This window comes from Zosterops lateralis (assembly GCF_965231275.1).
Source record: "Zosterops lateralis genome assembly, chromosome: 9".
Lineage (NCBI taxonomy): Eukaryota > Metazoa > Chordata > Aves > Passeriformes > Zosteropidae > Zosterops > Zosterops lateralis.
The window spans coordinates 14,633,686-14,661,406 of record NC_139769.1 but is presented as its reverse complement, the minus strand read 5'-3'; the positions used below and the strand labels follow the sequence as shown (position 1 = coordinate 14,661,406).

General features: G+C 42.7%; 1 protein-coding gene across 1 annotated transcript in view; it reads left to right on the top strand.

Moving 5' to 3' along the window:
• DDAH1 (dimethylarginine dimethylaminohydrolase 1) overlaps positions 1-27,721 on the top strand; it is a gene marked incomplete at its 5' end in the record, with an annotated part of 57,423 nt that overhangs the window by 25,026 nt on the left and 4,676 nt on the right. Inside the window, 4 exons of the mRNA XM_083867595.1 lie at positions 15,050-15,149; positions 16,229-16,302; positions 16,891-17,010; positions 27,458-27,601. Coding sequence (XP_083723721.1) covers positions 15,050-15,149; positions 16,229-16,302; positions 16,891-17,010; positions 27,458-27,601 — 438 coding nt within the window. The remainder of the gene's footprint in view (positions 1-15,049; positions 15,150-16,228; positions 16,303-16,890; positions 17,011-27,457; positions 27,602-27,721) is intronic.

The following is a 27,721-nucleotide window of genomic DNA, read 5'->3' as shown; positions in this document are numbered from 1 at the left end:
TGGTGGCTTGGCTCCCAAAACTAAACAGATGGCCCATCCTCTGGCTGTGGCCTGAGGCCCTCCTGCCAGCCAGGCAGCCCTTGCAGGGGCCATATGGCCGTGTGGGTTGGTCACTTGTACCTCCTGTGCTGTCCCTGCCTGTGACCTGGTTTGCTCAGAGTTTAGCACTTCCTTGGGGTCTGGCCAGTGATGACTGTGTGCCCTCAGGCCATTTCTAAGAAACTTGAGTGACCTTGCACTGAGGGGTTTCTGTTTGAAACACCTATTCAGCAATGATTTTCATTCTCATCAGGTCTTGAGATGTGTGAGAACATTCTGCTTGCATATCAGCAGCAGTGTCACTTGTATCCTGCTTAACCTGGCACACCAGTGCTATCACTGCTAGTTATGGTCAATGTTTCATCCAAAGCTGTTTTAAGCTGTGATGAGATTGACTTGTTACAAACACATGATGATTGGTAGTAATTATTTTTTCCTTCTATTCCTTTTAGTCTCTTGTTAGTAATTTTGCAGATTGTTCTAGCATCCTCATTAGTCTGTAAGGATGATGAATGCTACAGAACTCTTCCATAGGTAGAAATCATCTTGGGTTGCTCTTTTAAAAGTGCTTGTTAATAACTGCTGTGTAATATCTTCTTGTGTTATGGATGGGATGAAAATTACTCTTTAAAATACTCCCTGAATATTTAATTGGCTTTTTACCCATGCAGAGCAGAAATATCTTCCTTCTTGGTGTGAATTTTCAGTTTCACCTTTTCTAGGTAGTAGTAAATCAGCACTACTGTTGCACTTCCTGTTGTTCCTAAGTTAGGGAAAAAGAGGTTCTCATGCATATTGGTTCTGATATCCAGACGTTTTGCTAGGTCCTTTTTCTTGTATAAATTCTCCTAATTTCTGATACATCGCACTAAAACTTGCCATAATTGTTTTGGGGATTATATCTGATTTAATTTCATCTCTATACCAATTAACTTAGACTTTACCTCTGATCCTTCATCTAATAAAGCATTATTTTTCACATGTGAGAGTGGGTTTTCTGGACATGTAATGACATTTTCTTCAAACTGCTCCTAGATATCACATATTTTTAGCATACAAATTAGCTGCTTAGTGATTTAGCTCAACTATTTCAGCTTTATGAAAATAAAGCTTTTGAAAATTATTAAGTCTGTGTGTTATGTAACTACTTTTACTTATTAGGAACATCCATTTTGTCTGTTAAATGTGTTACTTGTTTGGTGGGTTTTTCACTTCATCACTTGGTCTGCAACTGAAAGGGCACAGAGTATCATCTGTATTCTGAACAAATTGTTGTGCCTTTGTAATGTATTATACCCTAACCATGGGTTAGGATTTTCAGGAACATCATTTTTCTGGTCATTGTGACAAGGGGTTTCTGAGGGAGCAGCTGAATGTCTTCCATGGAAGCCAAGGGAGTATTGAGAAGTCTTGATGTGTTCCAGTGTGTTGGAGGCTTGCTTCCTACCTTTGCCCTTTTTTCAGCCTATTACCTGCTGAAGTGAAAGCTGAATGTGGAGCAGGCCAAACAAAATATCATGTTCTTTTTGCTCTGACCTCGCAGACTGTATTTTTTTCTTCAGCTTCTCTTCACTGTTGCATGTCTACAGTTACAACTTTCTTTTGCCAGCCAAAACAGGTAGGAAAACAACATTTCTTAATTTGCCTGGAGCACTTATGACTTGCAGGACATGAGCAGCATTCAGCAGTAGGTAGAGACAGTAGGTAGTGCTGACATCTACAAAGAATAAAGCAGTCATTATTTTCCCAGGTTTCCACCTCATTGCTTGACCCCCAGATCTGTAAGAATGCACAGTGTGAAGTCAGAAGACCCTTCTTACTGAAGATCCTAAAAAACTTGCTGTACAACATATGCTTGTCTCTGGTCTCTGAAGTGTAACTCAGTGAGTGTGAGGAGTGAATGAGAAACTCCTGAGCCATCTTCCTTACTTGGGGCTGCATAAGTAGCAAGTTTTAAAGCTATTTTTAAAAAATATTTGTTCTCCAGGATGCTTGCAGGAGATGCACTGAGTGCTCAATGCCACAGTCAAAGGCAGCTGTCCATAGACCAGGTGCTCATGTTAATGTCCCCTGTGCTTGCAGCATGGTGCAGGCATTGTTTCCCTCCTCCTAGGCTGGGTGACAGGGCAGGTACACAACTGAGTCCCTTTGGTGGAGGGCTGGGGCTTGCCTGGCTGGGACTGTGGTCCTCAGGGCGTCTCAGCCCCCTTGTACAGCAGTGATGGCTTCCCTGGGAGGGCAAGGAGTCCCCAGCAGTCGAAACCAGAAACAGCTGCCAGGTGCTCCTCATGGCAGGAGTGTATTCAGTGGTTTTCATTTGACTTTTTCATGGGTGACTGTCACTTTAGCCCCAAGCTCACCTTTTTGCAGCAGATAGCTGCAGGCTCTGGCATTGTCCTTGCCTGAGAATGCTACAGTTACAAGCTCTCTTCCATACCTCTGATGGTGTTGATAGCATCTGCTTAGGTAATAGTTTCCATTTGGTTACAAATATATAAATTTCAGTGTTTCTCTTTATTTCTGTATGGTGGCGAAGTTGTGTCGGACTGCTCGGAGAAAGGAAAAGCCATTAGACTGACTATAAAGTAATACTAGAGTCTAATGTATCGTCAACTCTTGGCTGTTATTCCAGCAGATGTGCTCCCTATTCCCACGTGAGTCTGGAATGGGCTGATACTGCTCTGTATCCCTGTCAGGCACTGCTGCTTGCCCCGTGCCTGCACTGCTGCTGCTCAGCAAAGGGCACTGACTTGGGTGCAGCAAAACATGCACATGTTCTGCCTCAGATTGAGGAGGCATAATTAGGAAATGTAGGTCAGCAAAAGCAATTAGCCCAGTGCAGTGTAGCTGGGAAGAGTTCTTACTGTATTTACTTCCTCCTCAGGGTAGCTCTTATTAAAGAATACTCTAAGTGAAACCGTTGTTTCTATGATGCACTTAAAAGCCTGCAGGAGATGCTTCCCTCCGAAAATAGCTGTTGCAAAATTAAGGAGGCAGATACTGAAGGAGCTGTGTCCACAGTGCCCCAGGAGTGGGATTGCTGAGTGAGTGAAGGAGGGAGGGCTCAGTTGGCAAAAACACACCTTTCTAAAGGAGCACGATTGAGTTAAGAGTCTCACATCTAAAATGTCTTTCTACTACAAGAGCTTTAATTACGTAGAATCTTTGAACAGTTGCTTTTGACTTACCTGTTTTTCTTACTTCAGGGTTTTTTCCCTCCATCTCTCTGCATTATAAGCTTCCCTTTGTTTAAATCCACTTGTATTTTATGCATGAACACTGGAAGATGTTTCTACAGCGGCAAAGTGCAGACTGAGTTGCAAACATGGCTCGAAATGTGGTTTTTTAAAATGTAATACTGTTTCCACCCCTGATTTCTCTGTACTACTTGCCTGAGTGCAATATTTAGTTCTGTTGAAAGAATGTGGTCTCAGGATCTGTAAAAGTGTGCAGCAGCTTGTTTGGCAGGGAAAGGAACGAAACAATGAACCACATTGCACCTGTTAGTGCTCTGAAAGTGCTTTCCTTACAGGCATGCAGACATATGCATTCTGCATTTATTGTGTAAAATGTAAAGGGATATCTTGGGTGGGGGAGAATTCATCCTCTTCTGCCTGCCTAGAGCTCAGGTCCTGTGTTCAGCTCTGGCCCTTCTAATTCCCACCTGCAACTAAATGCTCTCCTGACAAATCTGTGTGGAATTGCAAGAATATTTAATGCAGGTAATCAAAGCGACAGTGTCCTCTAAAATGACACTGACTTGAACTTAGAAGAAGCACCTAAGCAGCTTCTTTCTGAAAAAGCAAAAAGGTGTAGTATTCTAATCTAGGTTTTGGGTTGAAACTTGATCAGTACATGTCCATCATTGAGTATTAAAAGGATGTGTGCTGCATTTAAAAAAAAAAAAAAAAAAAAAAAAAAAAAAGTTTAAAATTCTCTACCCGTGTTCCTATATTGCAGAAATTGTTTGGGCAAATTGTTTAAATGTCAGTGCATTGAAACTCGTGTAGACTTAAAGGTATTTAAATGCATGGAGGCCGTCAAGGAATTCCTTTGGCTTGCCTTTTGTTAATATTTGTTGCATAGCTCAGGGCTGTGTAGATCAGAGTTTGTATGTGTGCCCCTTTTTGGTTGGGTGAAACATCACTGTGTGAAGAGCAGGTGACTGTCCCTTCTCCAAAGATTTAGATGCTTGTCATAAATAAGAGATCCGCAGTTTTTCAGGAGTGCTGCTGATGTATCACTTAGATCCAAAGTGATTTTTCAGGGCAGACACGTGCCTTTCACAGCGCTTTTAGTGGGAAGGTTTTGGAGCGGCTTTGGGAAGGCTCCCGTGCTCCCTCCTCAGGGCTCAGGCCACGGTTCAGCATCTCGTAGGTTGTTGTCCTCTCTAGGGCAGGAGGACTGAATGTTGTCACGTAGGAACAACCATGAACTCCCTGTTCTGTAACTCTCTGCTCTTGTAACTTTTCTGAGCAGCAGGGTTGCAGCTCCCGTGAGACAGTCGTGAGGGAGGAAGGGGAGGCAGGGTTTGAGCAGGCTGGTGAAAAGCAGGAGCTCAGTTTTCTTAGCGCTGTGTTAATGCAATTAACATGTACATTGCAGTGAAGGTAGTCTATGCACGGTTGTTGATGCTTTTGAATGAATCATTGTAGTTTTATGGCTTAAAAATCCAAAAGGTGTGGAGAAAGCATGTACTGCAGTCCTTCTGTCTCAAGAGGAACAGGGGGGTGAGGAATGTCCTGGCAAAGCAGCCCAAGAGGTGCCATTGTCCCTCTCTGCATTTGCAGGATGCATAGGAAGCTTCTGGGGGACAGGGGCTTTTCTCAGCCCAGTGCTGTAGGCTGGGCTGAGCACAGGGTGAGCCTGCAAGGAAATGCAGGGCAATACACTGATAAAAGTTTCTATCTCTTAAAAGAGACTGCACCAACTGCTGTACTTTGCATGTGCTCTTCATGTTTTACTGCTTGCTGTTTTATCCTTGTTCCCTTCTGATGACTGTAAGCCTCAAGTTGGGCTGAAGTTGGTGCTGAAGCAGGATTTGGAAAACAAGCTCTTTCTTTTCCATTGTCACTGTGAGTTCAAGGAACAATAGCCATATGACTTACTGCATACTTTTCTTTAAGAATTTATTAAAACTTGTCAGGTAGACTGGTAAAGATTATTTTCCGGTCGAAATGTCCCTCCTAGCTCTGTAATGGCAAATTTGATCATTAGATGATTTTCTGTTTGCTTATTTATATTGAGATGTATTATTGACTGTTGAAAACAATTGGTTTGTCTTTGAGGATTTAACTCCAACTTCAAGCAGTTAACTACCAGCAAACTTCCATAGTCCTGCTGGCATGACACTTTTCTTACCTGCCAATGGAAACCCTACTAGAACTAGCTGGCAGATGGAAAATGGTCAGAATTTAATTTTTCTGCCATTATTGTTGTTATATATGTCTAGACACTTCAGGGCACTCTTGCAGGATGTGTTAGCATAGCTGAAATACAGCAGACAGGTCAACTTCTCTGAAAGCATGAATGAAACCTATTATTAGAGGGGAAAAATGCTGGGTTAGTATAACCTCTGCCCGAGGGGCCCTTGTTATAAAATAACATGGGAGCAACCAGCTGCTCCTCCGTGAAAGGCCGTCCATTGAGTGAATTCAACGTGAAGAAAAATATTCTTTGTTGCCTCTGATGGTGGCCATTGCTCCTTGAGCTGAACTGTCTCAAGAGAGCCAGGGCTGGCAGGTGCCCTCTGGAGCAATTGCCTCTCCTCCCTGCCCATCCTTGGTATGTGGCAGTGGACATGTGGTAGCAATCACTGAGTCTTGTCTGGAGCTTCCCACGAGAGAGATTTAATGGGATCAAATGTTTGTGATGATGATTCTTGGCCATTTGTGCAGCTGAAATCTGCAGGTTGGTTCCCTCAGAGAGATGATGGGAAGAGTCAGAGCTGGAGAGTGATGATGCTTCCCTTCTGGGATGGAGCTGGGTGAGAGCTGCTTTTCAGCAGTGTTAGGTTAGTCAGTATAAAATTAAAGCTTTTAAATACCCTCTGAGAAGCACACTGATATGCTTTTCAGTGTTAAAAATCACAAAACTTGGAGCCTTATTGGTACAAGGACATGTGGACGCAGCAGATCAGCAGACAATGGCAGACATGCCAGCAGCTTGACAACTGTGAGGAATCTAACAAAATCCGTTTTCATACCAAACAAATACTCTTAAAGTTTTTTTTTCCAGATTTTTAAAATATTTGATTGATAAAAACTAAGGTTTAGTGAAGGAAAGATGAAGTGAGTTGCTGAACTCAAATGAAAATTCATACCAGACTGAGCTTGGCTGAGCACTAGGGAAGCCTGGAGGTACTCATACCATTTACCATTGTGTTTAAATTGTGGGCACCTTGTTCAAAAAGCTGCAAAGCCCCACATTTCCCTGTTGAGAGTATTTAATTATTTTTCATTTTTCCTCTGAAAAGACTTCTCTACCTTAAAATAAGTAGAGTATCCTTGCCAAAGATCTTTCAGCCTCTTTAGAATAGGGCATTTAGATTACTGGGGACAAAGTGAGTGTCTTGAATGCTCTGTGTCAAGGCACGAACAAATGGCACAGAAACAGTAGTACAGTACAGAGTGAAACCTGACAACTTGGTGTTAAAGGAAAGGAATGCTACTGTATGGTTCGATTGTGATCAACTTATCTTCAAGTGGGTTTATTAGCAATTTAATGGAATATTGGTTATTCAAGAGCCATAATAGCCCTGGTTGAAATGTCCCTTCTGCACGGTTTTCCCATACCCTGTGGAATGAGCAGAATGTGACAGTTGAGCTTTCAACAGGCTTCATGAATTTTAAATACTTTTCAGCTGTAAAATGGGGCACATGGCGTTTGGTCAACGATGGACAAGGAGCTGGCAGCCGCTGAGGGTATTATGGGATATTGAGTGTCTGGGAGATAATGAATGCTTGGCTTATCCAGGTGCATTCTTGGCCTGCTGTGCATGTCCAGACAGAATGGAATATATTTCTCTGTCCAACATTTAACAATTGATCATTTTGTAATTGTAAGCAGAAAGTATTTAGAACATTACTTTCTCAGCATGCCTGTGTACGACTTAAATTTCATGTCATCGTCTTTATCCGGCAAAATCTTCTCTGTTTTTCTCTAACAATGCATTCATGCTACTTAAACTTTTCCACTGATTTTATGCTTAGTGGATCTTAGAGAGTCCATTCTTCTTGTGACTTTAAATCTCTGTCTTTTTAAGCATCCTCTTTTTTTCCCCTTGGATTTTTTAAACCTGACTGAAATTATTTCCAATTGCTGTGGGTTGAAATTTCAGCCCAACCTTTTGTAGCAAGTGAGCTGGTTGCTGGCTCATGCTTTTGGGAAATAGTGTCCTTGCATTTTAAAGGCTAAATGGTGAAAGAGATAAAGGAGAAACTCCTGGTGAGCTGTGTAAAGTTGTTCTTATGCACTTCAGTTCTGCTTAGATATTAAAACACAACATGTTCAAAGGATAACCAGATTAATTGTGGTTTTAACTGTATATACCTGAAAGAGGAGGTTGCTGCTTGAATTTCTGAGACCAGTCAGATTGGAACTCCCCTCTTGCTTGATCAAGAAGCTTTTCTAGGACAAGAAACCCTAGAGGCCACCCTCTTATTCTGGTTTTCCTATATGTGCCAGTCCCAGCTTTTTCCATGTTTCCCCTTGCCTGTTAATCCCTGGAGTGGTACTGTGCTCACCTCAGTCTCAGGTCACTCTCCTGGGGCCATGGCCACTCTACACCAGGTACATCAGCACATCCCTTGGGACTGTTTCAGTAGTAGGGCAATAAGTGGGTTTGGATCCATAATTAGCAGTGCATGGGCAGTAACAAATGGGATCATTATTTCTGTGGCCCTTTCTGAACTCCGTGGTTCATAAATCCCTGAAATTTTGCTAGAAACTGCACCTGCTTAGTGCAAGCTTTGCTTAAGCATGGAATTGTCTCAGGGTTGCAATCTAGATGTATTAGTGTGGGATCTGTGTATCAGGAGAAATTAACAAGTTGTTTTCTCCTTAAAAATACAGTTCCGGAGTCCCTTGATATTCCTTCTTCTCCTTCCTGCAGCCTCGTTTGATGAAAACTGGTTGAGGCATGAGGACAAGCTGTGCTGTCTGTGTGCTGGTTGGTGTTCTGGCACAGCCACTGAGCCAGTGGAGTCTGATGGATGCTACTGTGTAACCGCCCTGCCACCTGGGTAAGGGCCTGGCCTTGGACCTCCATGTTGGCAGAGTGGCAGGCTATGAGCAGCTGAAATGCCAAAAGATCTTTTTCTGGGTATGTGATGTTCAGCCCAGTTTAGTGAAGTCATGCTCAGATTACTCAGAACTGAGCAGTCCAGATGTGATTTGTGTGGGTGTTTTGGGAGCAGCATATCCGCCCGTGTTATCCAGGAGTTTGCTGCTGACCAGCTGGTGGTCCACTTTGGGACCAGGCAACTGCTGGTCCTTTTCTCCCCCTCTCAAAAGAGGCAGTGAGATGGACACAAAGACCCTGTGTGGGTGAAAAGGGAGATTGATTGCCAAAGCAAATCTGTCAGCTGGTGGAAGTGGGAATGGCAGGTAGAGAATGTCCTTACCCAGGGTGTGCTGGTGGCTGTTTGTAGGACAGAACTAACCTTTTTTGTCTTGCTCTTAACACACTCTTACTGCATGACCTTCACTGAATAGTTCTGAGGCGTCGTGTTCTTCTGCTCTTTTCCTGATGAGCTTTCAAGAGCCAGGCTCTTTCTGGTATCAACACTAGGAGCATGAGTTGGAAACTCCACCACAACCCACATCCCACAAATTTCTGAGATCAATATGAACAAGGGTGTGCATCTGACCTACTTAAAGCAAGAAAACAACCAGGAGTGGGTTTTTCTTCTCAAAACTCCTCAAAACTATTACAGCACTGCTTTATTTTCTTTGAAGCCTGTGCAAGTCCAGAAGGGCAGTGCTTATCGTAAAAAGGAGACAGATGTTCCCTCATGCCCAAACAGAGCAGATTCAGGCAGGCAAGAACCTGGATTGTGACCAACATTGGTATCTGATTTTGTAAAACTGCAGTCTACCCTTTCCTGGCTCTGGATTTGTCCATCTCTATTTATAGCCTTTATTCAGAACCTTGCTGAAAAATGTATTATATATTGACAGTGGCACTTTGTGAACTCAGAGCTAATGGCTCCAGAAATAATCACCTTTGAGATTATTATAGTTTAACTTTTGAACATGTTAGGTCTGACATTTGCTTTACACAGCTATGAATGCCTGTTTAAAACACAATTAAGTAAAGTCTGAAATGCAGTATTTGTGATTTAACAAGCTGGAGAAATGGGTGGTGGATGTAAACTTTCAGGAGACAGTGCAGTAGTGTGTCTTGGACTGAGAGCCCTTTTTGTTAGAGCTGCATTGGTCCCTGGAGAGCTGAGCTGTGAGCACATGGAACTGAGCTCTGCTGGCTTAGAAACCTCATCTCATCTCTGGGTCATGGGATGGTCTTCTGCCCTCTGAATCTCTTTATCCTTTCCTTTAAGAAAGGGCTGGAGGCACCTTCCCCCTTTCATCACAAGCTTGGAGACAAAGGCAGATGGGTTGTTGCAGTCATTAGAAGATGCCTGATTTGATACCATCCACAACTTCTGCCAAGCACCAGCTGTGCCCCTGCCCATGGGGCGTTTTGGGAGCCTGAGTGGCGCCTCACCCATGGCCCCACCACCCAGGGGAAAAGCTGCACTGCTCTTGGCAGGTGTGAGATGGTGGCTTGCAAAATCATTTCCCTGTTTCCACTGTCGTTTGAAAAGATAATTTCCTTCTTACTGTCAATAACATAAATCCCATAATATGGTTAGTGCACAGGAGACCAGTAAATAATTTAGGAAGCAGCCTATGTTTAGAGTGCATTAAGTACTAATATAGAGAAGAAAAAAAAATCCCCTCACATCAGTTACAGTAATTGGTGGAAGGCATCAGTCCGAAGGGTAATGAGCTCCATTTTTAAAGCACAAGGAAATTAGATTTTTATAAATGTCAAACGCAGTTATTGTCTTCCTTCCTTGAAACAGAGCTGAGCTGGCTGGAGCCCATTGTCTCTCAATCAGCTTTGCTATGGATTAGACACATCCCATCTCACACCAGGAATGTGCTTATTAGAAAAATATCACTGCACAAAGCATACAAGCTTTAACACTCAACCCATGTACTAATGGATACATGTACAATGAAACCCAATATCATGTTACAAACCTTAAGCTGACCTGAGATAATAAGATACAGAAATCTGAAAGGATACAGATGAGTGCTCTCTTTGTGTGCAAAAGTTCTGACTACCTGAGATTTTAGTTTTCAAATAAAGGAGATAAAATGAGGGAAGGTGACTTTTCCTCTTGGCTGCTTATGAAAAAAGCAAGCAGTGTAAGTCTTCTTCGTAGTGACAATGCCTGTAATCAGGTAGTGTCCAAATATTTTGTGTATTTTACTGGTGTCTTCTGGGTAACTGCAGTTTTACAGAGGACTTTTCTATCCACTGTTTTTTAGTTCTTTCATGGAAAAAAAAGCAAGAAGTGGTTATTTGTTTATACATCAAAGCTGGCTCTGTGAGCTTTCATTCATAATGAATGAAAATGTCACCAATATGTGTTAAGACACCACACTTCAGAAAATGGCTATCAGTTATTTGGAGAGAGTAAAGTGTGAGCAGAATAGAGGGCTTTGTAAAATCAACCCCATTTCCTACATCCCCTTTTTAAACATACTTGAGGCTAACAGTCACCTGTCGGTCTTTAGCTAGAGATTGTATCTTGTTCCCTCTGCGTAGGAGCTCTGGTAGAAAGTAGCACAATCGTTCATGATGTGAGAAGGTTTAAGGGTGGAGCCAAGCTGTAGATTCCCTTTTGTAGTGTTGAGATACAGATTCAAGCTACTTGTGTGGACGTGACCTCATGCTACCTCAACTCTGGATGCTGCATGTGCTGTTTCCAAGGTGGTGCTGTGTCAAACACGTTCCATGGACATGCTGTGTTGGAGACCCAGCTCAGGACTGCTTTAGAGGTGGGATCGTGGGGATCGTGCAAGTGACAGTCTGTGCTGTCCCCTCTACAGGAAACTCAGCAGATGGACTATTCAGTCATAGTTTGTTTTTCTGGAATCCTTTATTTACAAATGTGCTTCTTTATGGATTTTTTTTTTCAGTTGCCTTTTTAATAATGTCAAGTTTTCCCTCCAGTCTTCTTCATCTCAGCTTGTGCTTTTTTCATTTCTGCTTGAACTGATTGAAGTTTCTGGTGTTGCCTGTAGGAAAAAGAAGAGTAACTTGAGACTTCTATTTTACACAAGCAAGGGATATTGAAAGATATTCCTAGCATGCATGCATCAGCAGACATGTGAACAGCACTTCCCAATTAAAACTCTTAAGAATTTCTACTGGTTGCTTAAAGTCTTTACAAAACAGTGTTGCATAGCTTGAATCCATTAAAACCCATCACGGAAAAGCGATCCAGCTATTTATATGGCAATCGTTTTATTTATTTAAATTTGGTTTTATAACCTGAAATGAACCCAACTGTTGGAGGAAAGCAACGTGAGGGTGTTACAAATACCTTTAAAGCCTTGGACACTGTGAAGCAAATTAAACTAGTTTTCTGTGACTTTGGACAACTTTTAGTTCTGATAACTTTTCTTAATGTCTGTGCTACAGCTGCATCAACCCCCGTAAATTAAGTAAAGAAACAATTCAAGACATCTCTGATGTAGCTTGGTACTTAAATGGTAATCAGCAGCTGGTGATTAAAGCATCCATATGATTCAAATCACAAATCCAAAGTCAGCATTTACATTCCACTAGCCTCATTAGCTAGGCGCTTTAGTTAATTGTACTCTAGTGCAAGTGTTATTAGTTGGTCTTCTGGACCAGGGATGTGAAGTGCTGCTGCCTCCCTGCCTGCCCCTCCCTGGGGAGCTCTGTGCTGCCCTTGCTCAATGCAGTGGTCTCTCTTCTCAGCACTGAGCACGGTTTGCAATGCTCAGGTAAAAGCAGGTTTGCCACCTGCTAAAGGGAGCTCATACCCACATTAGTGACTGGTGTGTATTTCTCTCATCACAACAACTGCTGCCCATCCCTGGTCCTGGTCCCAACTCTCATCACAACTGTTGCACATTCCTGGTCCCATTGGGTCTTCAGGAAGCCTTGAGGCTTGAGCCTTCACTACATGAGGCACCTTCTCACATAGTGTCTGCAGGCTGCCCGGGTTTTACACCTCTTTGCTCTCTCAGGTGTTGTTCTGTGGTCCAGAGAAGCTTTTGTGTCTCCCCATGGAAGGTGGGTATGGTGGTCCTGTGCCACAGTAACATGCACAGCTCTGCTGATGCTTCTACTTCTGGAGACATTGTCAGGGAGGAGGGCAGGAGTGGTGTAGGGAGCAGGTGCATGGCAGGGGCAGCCACTGGCTTGATTTCCCCTCCAAGCCCAGACAGCTTCTGTTGGGAGCACCTGCTCGGCAGCACATCTCCTGAAAGGGCTTTCTCTTCGTGGTGTTCTGGCTTTGGGAGCTGCTGCAGGTTGTAGATTAACTGGAGATAGGTGACCACGCAACAGGATGGGTGAACCTGTTTTTTCTTGTTATTTGTTCTTCTGCCTTAAATAATCCCATCTGATGGTTTTATTTATTTATTCTAACTGCCTGTGACTGGTGTCCCAATTGGGAATTTGCCTGTCTGCCTCATGTCGGCGCAAAAGAGTGAATCTGTGTGTTCTTGGAACGGAGCCTTGCTTTTATCATACTGCATCTCCATTACTCCATATTAAACAATTGTTTTCTTCTTTGGGGTCTGTTGATTCTTACTCATGTAGCACCTGTGCAGTAAAACCCACTGGGCTTCACAGACAAAAGAAATCATTCTGCTGTCAGCATATGGATGTTATGAAATATTATCATGTTTGTACAACAGCAACTTTCCAGTATTACCTCAGCTGTTCCCCATTTATTTTTTAAACACTGCATGGGTCCAATCCTCATTATAAACCTAATTTTAAAGAATGCTGGAGGTAAAGCAACAAGACTAAGAAAGATGAAGGCTTTCTACTAAGTCTGGAGACTCTTGAGTGCCAGGCTCTGCCTGAAGTCATTTTCGCATCAGGTGAAAGACAGAAGAACAAAAAAGAAGTTTTAATTGGAAAAGGCATGCTGTAGGCTCATTCCAGGCTGCATGCCAAGACCTTAGATGGTCTTTTGTGTGGGGAGGATGAATCCCCTGCTGTCAGAAACCCTGTGAATACAGTTCTGAGTTGCAGCATAACTCATCAGAGTTCTGCAGGCAGCACAAAAATCTGTCACCGTCCTTCACAAGTTTAAACTGAGGCACCTACTTTAACAGGGTGCTTGTCCAGGGTTTTATCTCTGAAGTGTCTGGAGCATGAGAAGATGTTAGAAAAGAGAAATCTCTAGGGAGCAGATGAGGCTTGGCTAAGGTGCTGCCCCAGTGTATCCCCCTCAGACCTACATCACCTTCCTGACAGCCCATGGGGACCTGCCCTTGCCTTTCAAGCCTGGGCTTTGAAGGTTTAATGGGATCACTCACAGTCACTGCCACATTGCTGAGTCATGGAAAAGGTAGCTTAGGTGGATCATGTCTGTCTCCTTCCTTACTCCCTAAAGCCAGCACTACTTTTAGGAAAGTGTGTCAGCCAGACTGTGCTGCTCTTGCACTGGGGCTGCCACAACGAGTGTTAAGGACCTGTCACCATCATATGTCCTTCCTCTGCTGTGGCACATGTAGTTTTGCAGAGCCTAGGAGTAGGGCTACTAGAGTTGCTTCTGTTGTGTAGTGCTGTAAGACTAGTATGGTGTTACCTGTTTTAGCTTCCTGTGGGTTTTTTTTTTTTAGAAATGCTTAATTTAGCACTTTAAATAGATGAATGACCTGTGGGTCATGCAAAAATATAAAAAGGAGTTCACTGTGTTTCCCATGTTTATTAATGCTTTCTGGGCACCTCTAGTTAACCATGGTGAGGAAGTTTCAGTGAACATGAAGACACTGCTGTGTGGGATCAAGTTCACAGGTTTCTGTGGATGAGCTCTTATTTTTATTGACATACCCACAAGTTATAGGTTTATGCTTTTGGTCAGTGGTTGGTTGTGTGTGGGTCCTTCTTTTGGCTTACAAGGCACCACAGCGATGTTGTTTGAACATAGTGAATGTTGGCCTCTGTTCTGGATGGCCAGTGATATGAGCCTCTATAGAAACAGATTCTGTTTTAGGCATCCTCAGCAGCCCTTACTGGGAAAGAAGGAACCTACTGAAGCTGCATTCCCTGCTCCTAATACAAGCTTCTTTCAGCAGGAAACACGCTCTGACTTCCAGCTGTGCATGTGGCTCTCCATACCAAGCAGTAAGCCCCACAATGTATAGGCATGAAATGTCTTGTAATTCCAAAGCAGGGTAGCTCAAACGTGCAAGGAGAACTAGTGCCTAGTAAAATTGCAAAGCCGTAAGGAATTTGAATGTTTACTGACTAGGAGATTTTTTTTCCCCTACTGACTGAAGAGGGGCTTGTGGTAGAGCTCCCACCTCTGTGTCCGGCAGAGCCACCTCTTGTGTCTGAGCAGGGTGGAAGGAGTGAACATCACTCCTCTGCTGGTGCACATTCTGGCCCACATCCAAGGGACAAGATTTGGAAGAGGATGTTACTGTGCACAGGGACTGGACTTAACATGTGGTTTGGACCCCTTGTCTGTCCCTCCTGAATGTTGCATGGCTCCTGTGCAGACAAGAGCCTCATTTCTTCCATTTGCCAACCCATCCCCCCAGACCACAGAGGTCTGTGAAGACAGGTGGGGAATTGTGACGGGCAGGGCCACAAAGGACCCTGCCATCCATCTTGCTAAAGGTGCATTAAAAGGCTTTAATTCCTATTAATTATATGTATTTCTGGCAAGTTTTAAAAAAATTCAGCAGTACAATATGTCCTTAATAACTTTCTTCTAAACAGGTTGAAGCCATGAAGAGGGTACTAGAAAGCCTCAACCTTAATATAGTTGAGATGGTGGATGAAAATGCAACCTTGGATGGTGGAGACGTCTTATTTACAGGTATAATGGTAGTGAATTTGCTGTTTACATGTTCTGACTGCCTTAAAGACTGCATGTTATCTGATACCAGCATAATAAAATGTCATTCCTGTGGTTTACTAAATCAGTTGTTTACTAAATGTCACAAAGGCAGCTGAGAGATGAGTTCTTGGTGCAACCCTCAATGTCCTGCCTAATACCTGAATAAATGGAGTAGCAGTACACACACTACAAAGAACAGCACTGTGCATACAGATTTTATTTTAGCTTGTAAAGTCCCAATAAGAAAATGTTTTCAGTAGTCAGCTGTCTGGGGTTGTTTCATATTTCTTATTACAAGCAGCTAATGTTCACCAGACTCATTTTCAAGACTTGTAAAAGCTTGATGCAGACAATTGTCACTAGTTCAATTAATTAAATGCAAAAAAAGGGCATTTTTAGTTTATCAAGGATGTTGTGGAGCTGCCTGTCAGATGTCATGAGCCAGACACCTTACATGCATGGTTGACTTCAAAGATGAAGATACTGCCTCTGTTTTTTATGTCATTAAACCCATTAGGCATTTTCTCACATCGGCTGCACACAGGGTTGCTCCCTGCCTGTGCTGAATAAGCCTGTTTGTTTTGATCAGCATCACAGCAGACTGGCTGCTTGCCTTAGTGCACCACAGGGAGGGAAGGGTCTCCTATAGAGGCAGACCAGGAAGGGAGGCCTTCCTAAGGCAGTGCAGATCCAGCACTGATTTTCTCTGGTGCTGGAGGATGACGATGACTGCAGATCTGCCTTGAGACCAGAGGAAATCTCAAAGGGAGAGGGAAATAGTCAATCAGTGGTGTGCTAATCCAGCCCACCTGTTGTCTTTCCTGACCTAATGACCACTGCAGAGATTTAGAAGAGGAAGCTATTTATGCTTCTGGTTAAATGTGTCTTCTGGAAAAAGATTAATTGCTTTAGATTACCAGTTCACAATTGCAGGTTGCATTATTTTATGCTGAATTTTCAGTTTAACTATTCTGCTTGAGAAAAGAAATGTAGAACATGAAAATCCATGAAAGATTGTTTCAGAATGTCTCTAAAGCTAGTCTACTTTTTCATTCCAGGCAGAGAATTTTTCGTAGGTCTTTCCAGGCGGACAAATCAACGTGGTGCAGAAATTCTGGCTGACACATTTAAGGTTTGTAGATTCCTTCAGGCCACAGGAAATACAAACTGTCATTCACTGAGCTAATTGAACAATTGTACTGGCCAAGATGTTTGTCATACTCATGTACTTTATTTGAGCCCTAATTAAAAAACCCAAAGGTACAAGTTGCTGAAAAGGTTGGAGCATCCTGTAAAGTGATAGATGCTGAAGTTGCATCTGAAATGTGAGATTGCTGCATAAAAATCAGTTGGATAGTGGGAGGCTGTTATTTTTTGAGAGCACATAAACACTCACATTCTTCATGTTCTCATGTATCAGCCCTGTGTTCTTATTGCCAGTCCCTGGAGAGGTTTTATGTACCTACTGTTTAATTAAGTATTTTAATGTATTTCTTTATGGTTGCAACAATAGTAGTATTTGAAACATGTTCTGGTTTTCATTCCAGTCTCCAGACAAGACAAGCTGGTCCAGAGGAGAGAGTCATTCTTAAACAGTTGACACTGTGCCCTGGGGTTGATAATTTGCAGAGAGTAAAATTAATTATGGAATGTCTCCATATAATTATGGAACTAGGACACTTTAAAAATATTTAAAGCACTGTTCTTAACTCCCATACAGGATTATGCTGTTTCCACAGTCCCTGTTCATGATTCTTTGCATCTGAAGAGCTTTTGCAGCATGGCTGGACCAAACTTGATTGCTATTGGATCAAGTGAAGCTGCACAGAAAGCCCTCAAGGTAAAGCACCTAAGAAAATATTCTAAATAGCATATCTCTTTCTGGTCTTTTTAAAATGTCTACTTAAGGATGCTGGTATTTTAAAATACATATAGATCAGTGAAAGAGGAAACAACAAGTACATGTTAGGGTCTCCTGTGTATGCAAACCATAGAGAATGTCTATATCAGGCAAGAGAATGGTGATGTAGATTTAACTTTAGTTATCTTAAGGAAATAAACAGAATATTTATTAGCAGGTTATTATTTACAGCTTTGTGGACTAAAAATCTGGTAATTTGGTGTTAAAAGGGAGGAAGGGAGATATAGTCAGACCAGTGGAGATATTTACTTCAGATGTTGCCATGAGGAAACTTGTCTTTAGAATTCACAGAGAGGAAGTAAAAGTTCTGTCATGAAGGAGGAGGGAGAGGCCCTATACTTGTATAGAGTGTTTATAAACATGAGCAAAATTCAACTACAATACTGGTTGCTCAGTGCTGCAATTTGAATTTGAGCCTGGGCTAATCTGAGAACTCAATCAGTTTGATTAAACCCTTCTGCACAGCTTGCCTAATCATGTTGCAGTGCATCAATTTAGCTATTGTAACCAGAAACATTTTTTGTCTAACTTGATCAAATATTGCTGGTAACTAACCATTAAGTAAACGCCAGCATTAATCAAGGTAAAGTAATAAGCAGATACATTTTTAAAGGAACATGATAATTAACAAGATAATCTAGCAGTCTCTGATTGTTGGTGGATATATTTTTAAAAATAAATCATCTCTGTCGGTTTTCAGTGTGTTTCTCTGCAGTGGACATTTAACAGGACATTTGCGTCTGTCTGAGGGTAATGTTTGCTCACACCCTGCCAGCTGAGGTTAGGGAGTGTAGTTTGGAGCAAGGTTTTGTCCCATGGCACTTGCTTTTCTCGTGCTCTTAGAGAGCTGACAGGTTACATCAGGCAGCCGTGTCACAGCAACATATGGAGTTACCCAGAACATGTTCCAGTGAGTTGGGTTTGGCTGTTTCTCCAGGAGTCCAAATCTCTTCAGAGAAATTATTGGCAAACAAATAGGTAAATTGTCTGTCTTGAAAATGATGGCAATTACAGTGTTGCTGATCACCAGCATCCCTTAACATTTGGATTCTTGCTTTTTGACAATATATTTGTATTTGTTTACTTGCCACCAAAGCAAAAAAAAAAAAAATCATTTGGCAATCAGCTTCTTGCAGTCTTGTGGAAATGCAAGTGCAAGAGGACCTTGGAGGTGCTGATACTTGGAATTAAAAGCCACTCCTTGGATTTCAGCAGCTCAGCTGAGCTGTAGCAGTGCTGTCAGCTGTTCTCCTGTTACCCAGCAGAGTCTGTGGCAGTACAGTCCCTGAGCTTCTGCCAAGTCTGTTGCCTGGCACAGCCCAGCATGCCACTCCTTTATTGTAATAGCTTGTTATTTTAAACCCTTCCTTTATGTTGCCATTTTTCATGACTGGAAATGCAATCATACAAGCAAGATGATTGAGTTGTCTTTAACTATCTCTGGTAATAGAGTTGTTTTCGTGTGTCATGTTAGGCAACTACTATGAGTAGCTGCTGCTACATCAGGCTATGCCTAACATTTTACATTTAAAACAGGATTTATCTGCTTACAATCTTGTTTGAAATAGAGATTTTTCTTGATTGCTCTTACTGGTGCAACTTATATATCTTTACTATACTTAAAAAAATAGAAAAAGAAATTGCATCTAGTGTTTGCATATGGCCAAATGCAATTGATTGTGAGTTCAGTGCAGTATGTGTAATGTAAAGCACTGCAAATGAGCTGGGAAATGAATCCACAGAGTTCAGGATAATAGACCACATGCTAGAAGCAGATAATAAATCAGAAATGACATTTTAACCATTAAATCCTCTTCAGGCCTTGGCAAGTGTAGTGTATTTATTTGGACTGCAGCTGAAAAGTGGCACTTGAGGAAACTCAGTGAAAGAAAGAGACAGAGTAAGTGCAGAAAGTACTGGGGCCTCTGGTGACTATCATATCTGAAACTTTAACTTCCCTCTGCTGTTTTCAGCATGCATTTAATTCCTTCTCGTAGTTTAACCTGTTTATAATTCCATACATGTAATTCCACATTTGAACATTAGCCATGGCTGTTGAGATGATGAAGCCTGGGATTATGTTTCAGTTCCCTTGGTGAGGCCAGGATTTCCTATAAACATGTCACCTTTGGGCTCTGATCACACACTGTCAGAGTTGCTGACCTTTACTGTGAACGTGAATGAGGACAGATTTGGGCTGTGACAGTGCAAGTCCCAGTGTAGGAAGTTGATGTGGCAGTGCTGCAGGTGAACACTCTGCACCACTTTTTCCCCAACAAGGGACACAGCCCTGGGGTCTTGATGGGACAGCAGAAGAGCAGGAACTGACCCAGGATATAATCCAGTGCAGGTTCCAGCAGCAAAGGCAAAAGCCAGGCAAGGTGACAATGGGAATTGTGACTCAGCAACTGTTGCACACTCTTTTCTGTATTCTTTTGCACTATACTAAATCCAGAAAAGCCACATTTGTGGCTGTTTGTATAGGTTGATACAGAGAACAATTTCCTTCCACTTTGGGATGTGTGAGGACTTGGACAGCAGCAGATGATTGTGGACACAGTCCTTTATCAGACCATCTCTGTCACCCTTTGGATAACTCAGTGTAATCCCAAGGGATCTGAGGGTTGTACATGTTGTTCCCAGCTTTGACAAGCTCAACTAATCCCTTGCAAGCAGTATGGATTGTATCTGTAGCAAGTTCCTACTAATAAAGTTCTCTTGTCTGGTGAGAAATGAGTCTGTCCTTTGGGTATGCTCTGATACCAGGCAGTGACCAAAGGACCAGCCCTGGGGTCTCCCACAGGACTGGTAGAGAAAGCCTTGGTGCGAATCCACTGATTGGGGTAATGCAGGGTGCATGGGGATTGCTGATGGATCTTGGAAGGGAGGGCACATCCCACCATATGGCCTGACCTCAGTCCTGCAGTCAGCTGAGTCTGGCATATTTCCTCTGAGATCTGGAATAATGGAGGGTCATGTGAAACATGTGGGATTTCAGATGGTCGTTTGAGAGGAGTGTAGGCTAATTACAGAGGCAGTGGGGCCATGGCAGAGCTCAGGACTGAGTGGCATTGCCAGTCAGGGTGCAAGGCAGAGCAGGTGACACAGCTGATACTGTAACTCCTCGTGTCCCCTCACAGACTTGTCCCAGCAGGACCCACAGCAGTGGTGACATCTGCACTTTGGTGCTGGTTCTTGGTATCTTGGAGTCCAGCCTCATTACTCAGTGGGATTTCTTTATGTTCAGGACTCTGTTGGAATATCTACAGTAGTGTAATGCCATGACTTTAGCAATATACCTTGCTTTTTTCCTCTGTTTTCAGTAAAAGCTTGGACATGATTGTCCTGCCTTATTCTTGACTTTCTCATTCAATATCTTCTCTTGGGAGTGGAGCTGTTCATTCATTCCCTAAATTATTCCCTGAGGATGCTATTGCTAATGCAGCTGTTTTCACAGTGGTCAAGGGAGGCTTATCAAAATGACATCTTAGGGATAATGTAGAAAGGAATCTCTTTGGGGTAACTATGCCCTTGGTCTGTATCCAAGCTATGATCAGAGCGGAGCTTTTAAAGACTTGAGCACAAGGAGTTGTTCTCACATTGGCAGTTGCCCCCATTCCTTTGATTAAATGCCTTTTGTTCTTACTCCGTCTTGTGTAACTGAAGTCTCTGCAATGTGCCAGCTTTTGAAGAGCTGAGTACTGTTTCCCTGCATGGGAGGAGGGTTATAGTGCCTGGATAAAGCAGAGGGGTTCCCAGCTCTGCCACAGAAGTGCCTCCAGACACCTAAGGGAAAACTTCATCTCTCTGGTGTTCTTAGAAAACAGCCTGTACTGCCATGCAGCAGGAAAAGGCTTGGCTAAATCTGCTTTTCCTATTGTCTGTATAGCAACTGTCTTTTCTAGTAATGCACAAGTGTGCATGAAAACATTATCTCTTCCTTAAGAATTCATCATTTGTGCCTCTGCTTATTCCCCACATGAAGTCATAATCCTCTATTTATGCTATCACAATGGGTTGCTGTGGAAATCATTACTAATATTAATAACCCAAAGAAGATGACATCAGGTAGGGAATTAGCAGAAAGTGCAGATGAATGCTGACTTTTTTTGTAATGCAGGAACAAAGAAAGGTTAGTGAAATACAAAGAACTGTTGAACAATAAAAAATGAGACTTTGCTTCTCTCAGCCTTGTAGATAGGAAAATTAATCAATTTATGATCAAACAATAAATTCATTTTAAAATTCTATATACTTTCTTTATCTCCTTCTGATTCTTCATTACGTTATGAATAAGGGGTATACATCATCTCAGAGCATGTAGGTCTTCACTGAGTGCCAGATGACCTCCTACCTTAAAAAGTCAACTAGTTGTGTTTTAATTATTTTTAGATGATGTCATAGACACTGCACTTATCTGAGTGTTAGTGCTGTTCAGTTTGCATATGTGCAGAAGAATCTTTGGAAGATAAAGACTCAAAAGTATAAATGTATAGACTAGAGATTATTGTATTAATCGATTTTGTTTGTTTGTTTTTAAAGGGTGAGGAAAGTGTCCTTTTCAGTATATGTTTTCCCTCACCAGTAAGGCTGTCAGCCACAGGAGCTGGGTCAGAGGCTGACTGAGAAGATGTCATTTGCTTTGCGTAAATGGGGACTCATGTTTCTATTCCTTTGCTTCTTTTTTTTCCCTTTGACTGTTCTCTCCCTGGGTTCCTGTTCCAAATGACAGGATGTTCGTGCTTTTGCCTTCTCAGCTGAAAACAACAGCCCACGTAATCCACTTCCTTTTCTCCTTCTCAGGTCATGGTTTCCCTTTGCAGTGGTCCTGGGCAGGGCTGGCAGGCAGGTGACGGTGTGGCCATGAGGGATGGTGGCTCAGAGGGGCAGAGCAGTGCAGGTGTGCACATGAATGACACTCAGTGCCCATCACATCTGTGATGATGCAAAAGGTGTCCCGCGCCAGGAAAAGCCGAGGAGCAGAGTGGGAGAGGTTGCTTAAAAGAACTCCTCTTCTGGAAAACATGACTGAGAGGGTGCATCAGGGAGGCAAAGCCCAGCTGCTGAGACTGTGGGTGGTAGGTGGAAATTAAAGCAACACCCTGGCTGTGTATGGGGTGAGAAATTTGGCATACTGACCATGGCAAACCAGGACACTGCTGGCTTCAAAGAGATCTGTAGTGTAATTTCTGTCTATAGGTCTGTGCTGTCATATCCTATATCTCTATCAGACTTCTCAGTGCCTGACAAGAAGGCTTAGATCATTCTCCTTTGATTTGTGTTGCTCATAGTGGCTGTGATGGTCCCCTCCTACTGAGCCTTCTATGCTGTTGTCTCTTCTGCCTGTCTGCATGTCAGGGGGAACAATCCTGATAGATCTTGACATTCCAGCAAGGTTGCTGGCTTTTCCAGCTCTGCTCTTCTGTCCCCTCTGGCCAGCCTAACCAAGTGTTTCATGGTCACTGCTTTGTTTCAAGGAAACTGTGAGAAGCTGCTGGGTCCCTGTATGAGGCACATTGTGGCACAGCTCATCAGCCCCACTCTGTCCTGCACTTGCTTGCATGGAACCCAAAGGCTCTGCTTTCTCTCTCCAGTGCCAGTTGTCTAAATATGAAGAAATGAGGAAAGAACTTGAAGTACATTCAGGGCAATAAATCAGTGAATGAATTTCATTTACAGTGTAAAGTGATGTGCAGCTGGGACAGAGAGAATGACAACTCTAATGTTATTCTGAACATCATGTATGAAATGTGCTCTGACTGATCATTACTGCAGAAATTAGATCCTGAGCTTGTTGACATTTCTAGCTCAGCTAAAACCAAACGGAGGACATCACTTTGCCACTGATAAAGCTGTAGTGCATCTGCATGTTGTCTGTTGTGTGCACTTTGCAACCACAGACCCTTCATTTCAAAAAAGGTGAAGTATAACTGGAAAGATTCAAAAAAGTTCCATAAGGGCTGAGAGATGCCTGGACAGCTTGCCTAAGGAGACAAACTAAGCAAGCTATGACTATAACCTGGGAAAAAGACAACTAAGATAGGATCATAGATGCCTAAAAAGTCAGGAATGATGTGGGAAAGATGACCGGGAATCAACTGTTCACCGTGTCTTCCAGTGTAAGAATCAGAGAAGCTCTAAAAGTATGTAAAGGTAAGCTCTAAAGGGGGAAATTAAAAAAAAAAAAAAAGGAAAATAAATGTTTCCTTACACAGTACCTGTCTGAACTCTGTAGCTGCCTTTACTACAGGTTCAAAAGCAAACTGGGCAGACTCCTGGGCCTGGGACAGTGCTAAGCTGGTATCACTCTGTATCGCAGCTGATGAGTTGAGGTTCCTGGAAACCATGCACCAAATCTTGGTTACCTCCACTCCCTATCTTGGGATGCAAAAGTGGATACCATTACCTCTCACCTGAGACTGGAGACACCTTACCACGCAGCACTAAAAAAGAAGCTCTTCCGGGTGCTGCAAGAATTTTAAAAAAGCAGATTTGGCACTCAGCAGTATTTTCCACGTGGCCAGCACTAATTTACCTTTCTCAGCTGTCCCTCTAGATGGCAGTGGACTGGCCAGGTGCCTGTCCTCATCTTTTGCCTTTGCTGCATAATGGCATATCCCGACGTTGTTGCCAGACAAGTGGTCTTTCCCCCAAGCAGAAAAGAAACATGTTGACCTTCCAAACTCCTGTCCAGCCTGGGGGCATATGACTGCCTATTGCTGTTACTCTTCTCATCAGTTTTAGTTGCACTCCACCACAAAAACTTCATTTTTGTCATTGTAGGTGAAATCTTGATGTAGTTTAATCTTTTCTCACAGCTTTCATTCTCTTGGATCCCAGGCCAAAGGTTGCTTAAGCATCAGTGTCAAGCAGGCCAAAGTTTAATGTGATTGGGAAGAAATAAAACGGGTGGGATAGAAAAAATATCCTAAATACTTTGACGTGACTAGTTTTCTTCTAAGAATACTTTGATTTGAAGGATTTAAGAAAGGATAGCTGAAAGCTGGTGAGGGAATGATCCCATGGATGTAGGGCTACATACACTCGACTCGAGCTTAGATTTGATTTTTCTTTTAAATGTTGGCAGTCAGGTGAACAGTGGCTAATCAATACAAACATCAAACCCTGGAAATCTGGGCTTCTCTGTCAGCATCACACAGCCATTTTCAAGTGTGGTGTTCAATGCCCTGTTAGCAAGAGGAACATTTAGTTTATGTTTGGTTTTGCTTGTGGGGAGTTGGAGATAAAAATGTGCATTGCAGACGGGTTTGGTCACTCTCTGTCCTGCAGCAATCTGCATATGAGTAGGTCTCAGAGTGGGTAGTCAGCAGGGCTCAGACTAGGGCCTTCCTCATGGAGGGGGAAAAGTTTGTAGCTAGGCTTGGCCTCTTTTAAAAGTGCATGCAGTCATCTTAGTTCTGTCAGTGATAATAGACCCGAAACGCATTCACATTTTTCCTTCGTGCATAATGCTGCTTCATAGTTAGGAATATTTAGCTTATCCATTACCTCAGTTGTCTGAGGACACATTGTAAAAAAACTATAGAAAAGGCATTTTAGGCTATGTGAATGACTTCAACGTAAGGAAAGCATGACTAAGGGCTGAGAGAATGTGCAGTCAGAATTACCCTCTTTAAGCTGAAGAAAATTCCCAGAAAAACCAGGCATGCGGGAAATGCCTGGCTCTTAACGTAGCTGGTTGTACAACGTTTGTGGACAGAAAGCCAGCCCTCTATAAATGCATCATATTTTGGGATGTATCTGATAGAAAATACAATTAAAGGACCTTGCTTTTATCTCCTTTTCTCTGCCCTGGAGTCTATCTGGCCAGGCACATGTACTTAATGACTTCACATAATAGAAAAACAGAAAACCACATGGCTCTGTAAAGTACCCTGATCATATTGGTGCATTTCTGCTGCGTCCAGAGCCTCCCTGTGGGGCAGGTTTGGGGTGTTATTGCCTGGGCACTCTCTCAAGTAAGTGGTTTTTGAAATTTTGCTGCAACAGTCAGGCATAGTTATAACAGTGATGAAAGCTTACAAATATGAATTCCTTTTTATCTTAAGAGCTGAGGAAGAGAATAATTTTGTACTGTCAAACCTCCAGTTAGTAATAAAAGCTTTCTTGTGGTGTTGTTCTGGCTAGCTGAGATCCCAGTCCCACTATCACAGCTGTGTCCTCGAACTCCTGTGCTGCATTGTCTCACTTTCTCACTCAGGTTTTCTAATTTGTTTCTGAACTAATTCACCCACCGTTTGTGTGCTTTTTAATATTGAAAACAGTACTCTTAATGTGCCCTTGGCATCGTCTCCCAGGCTTCCCAAAGCCGGTCCTTGAGGCACTAGAGCCCTGCCACTTGTCCATTATTTCTGCTTGCTGCTCTAGTTCCCACTTCAGCATTTTGCAGAAGCAAATGAATGGGAGACTTGTCTTCACCCTTCTGCTTAAGAATTCTTTTGTAAGTTCATATGGAAGTGTTTCACAGTGATTCACAATATATTTCTGACGTTCCTACAGAAAACCTACAATATCAGAATTCTGTTTCCAACAAACAGTAAAGAAAGAGAAACTGTTCAGGAGCTTAGTGAAATTCAGACATAGTGGCTTTTCTTCTACTGATACATGTATTTTAGTACAGATTAAATAAATGTTTCCTTAGTCAAGACTTAAAAACATTGTATAGGAAGGAAGAGGCAAGCTGCAGGTAGAGGACCTGACTGCTGACTCTGGTTACCATGTAGAAGAGCCACACTAGATGCAGGATGTCTGCAACATCAAGGAAAGCAGAACAAAAGGCATCATAACAAAAACAAAATTATAAAAAAGAAAATCAACTATGCTAAGTATACGAAAATACAAAATTACGTCTAGAGAAGCAAAGGTGCAAGAATTTTTGCCCAGAACAACACATTAACCTTTTAAGGAGGTAGATGTGTCCTTGGGAACTTGGAAGAATTTCATAATACGAGAAGGAACGAGAAATGACAATCTGATAACACTTCCTCAAGAATGCATGGCATTCTTTGTTGTGAGTTTCATGTTCTCCACGGGATGTGGATGACTCAGGCTAGAACATAAAAAATGTAGACCTATAAAGGAATTACTTAGCATAGGTGTGGGCAAGCATGAGTTCTTTGTTGCTTCCTAGTTGTTACAGACCCTGTTATAAATCAGCTAGTATTTCTTTAATGAATGAGAAGTAGTACAGATGAATGACCTTGGAAGCAACTTAATGACAAACTTAACTGTGCCTAAAATTGAAGTCTGCTTTCTGCTATGTGATGTAAATCTCTGGGTTCTCGCTGAGAAGGGAGTTTAGTTGAAAAGTCTTGTTAACAAAAGACCAGATTTTTCTAAAGATAATATGAGGTTTTTTTAAGCTGAAAAAAAGAAGCGCCTTTTCTTTCTGTTTGCATCTTTGCAATGTGTATGGGGAACACAGGTAGGCTGGGGGAGAAAGGGAAGCACTTGCATTTACTTAGGCTTTCAGTAAGACCAAAGTTTTGGACTTTGAGCCTTGTTCAGTTCTGTGTTATTCTTGGTCTCTGTGAAGCTGAAGCTGATGTAAAGCTGAAATGCTGCAACTGGGAGTCAGGCATCTTGTCTTCAGGCTTTTCCCATCCTTACTAAAACAGATCTGATCCAAAACATGGGATTGCATGCTTGTCATGTCCTGAGAGTCTCTGTCTCTGAAATTCCAGCCAGCCAGGGTTTACATTTGTGTTTGAGCCTTATATTTATAACCCAAACCTCTGAAACCCAGCAGCTCTTCTGTTGCAAGGCGAGTATTGTGTTGTCCCCTTGGGAACGAGGATTAGCACAGACGTGCCTGCTCACTCCCCAGCACAGGTGCCTAGTGAAAGAGTAACTGCTTGCAAAGCAGAAGGGAGGTCCTTGAAAAGAATTAAGATTGGGCTGATATCCAAGCTGGGAACCATTCCTGTCCTGTTTGGTTTAATTCATACTCATTATATAAATATTGAACAATGGTTGCTTTTTTTGAAGGTGCTGAGCACCTATAGTCTCAATCAGTGTCAGGAGCAGTTTTGCATACTCAGTGTGCAATCCTTGAGGAAAAGACACCACAGAGGATGCTTACCAAATGCTCTGCTTAATCCTGCTGCTTGCAAGAACCATTTGTACAAAGGTTTTCTACTGCTCCTTTCAGGAGATAGTAGAAGGTTTAGTAGATTCTCCTGTAAAGACAGAGATAAAAGGAGATATCTGTACTTGCTGCGTAGCAAAATGGCCCTTCACTGCCTTGGCAATCACAATTAGCTATTTCTGAAGTTTCTCTTCTCCCATTACTTTGGGACTGCTAAGGTGTTTGATATAAATAGCTGCATTTTACATCTCCTGGCAGACCATGCAACAGATGAGTGACCACCGCTACGACAAGCTGACAGTGCCTGACGATGCCGCAGCAAACTGCATCTACCTAAACATTCCCAGCAAAGGGCACGTGCTGCTGCACCGAGCCCCCGAGGAGTACCCGGAGAGTGCCAAGGTGAGAGCCACCCCGGGGTGCCAGCCAGGCCTCCAGCAGCTCCCCTGCTGCACTTTGGTGTGTGTGAGCCCCAGGGCCAGGCAGCCACGTGAACTGTAAATGTTTGTGGTGGTTAACAGG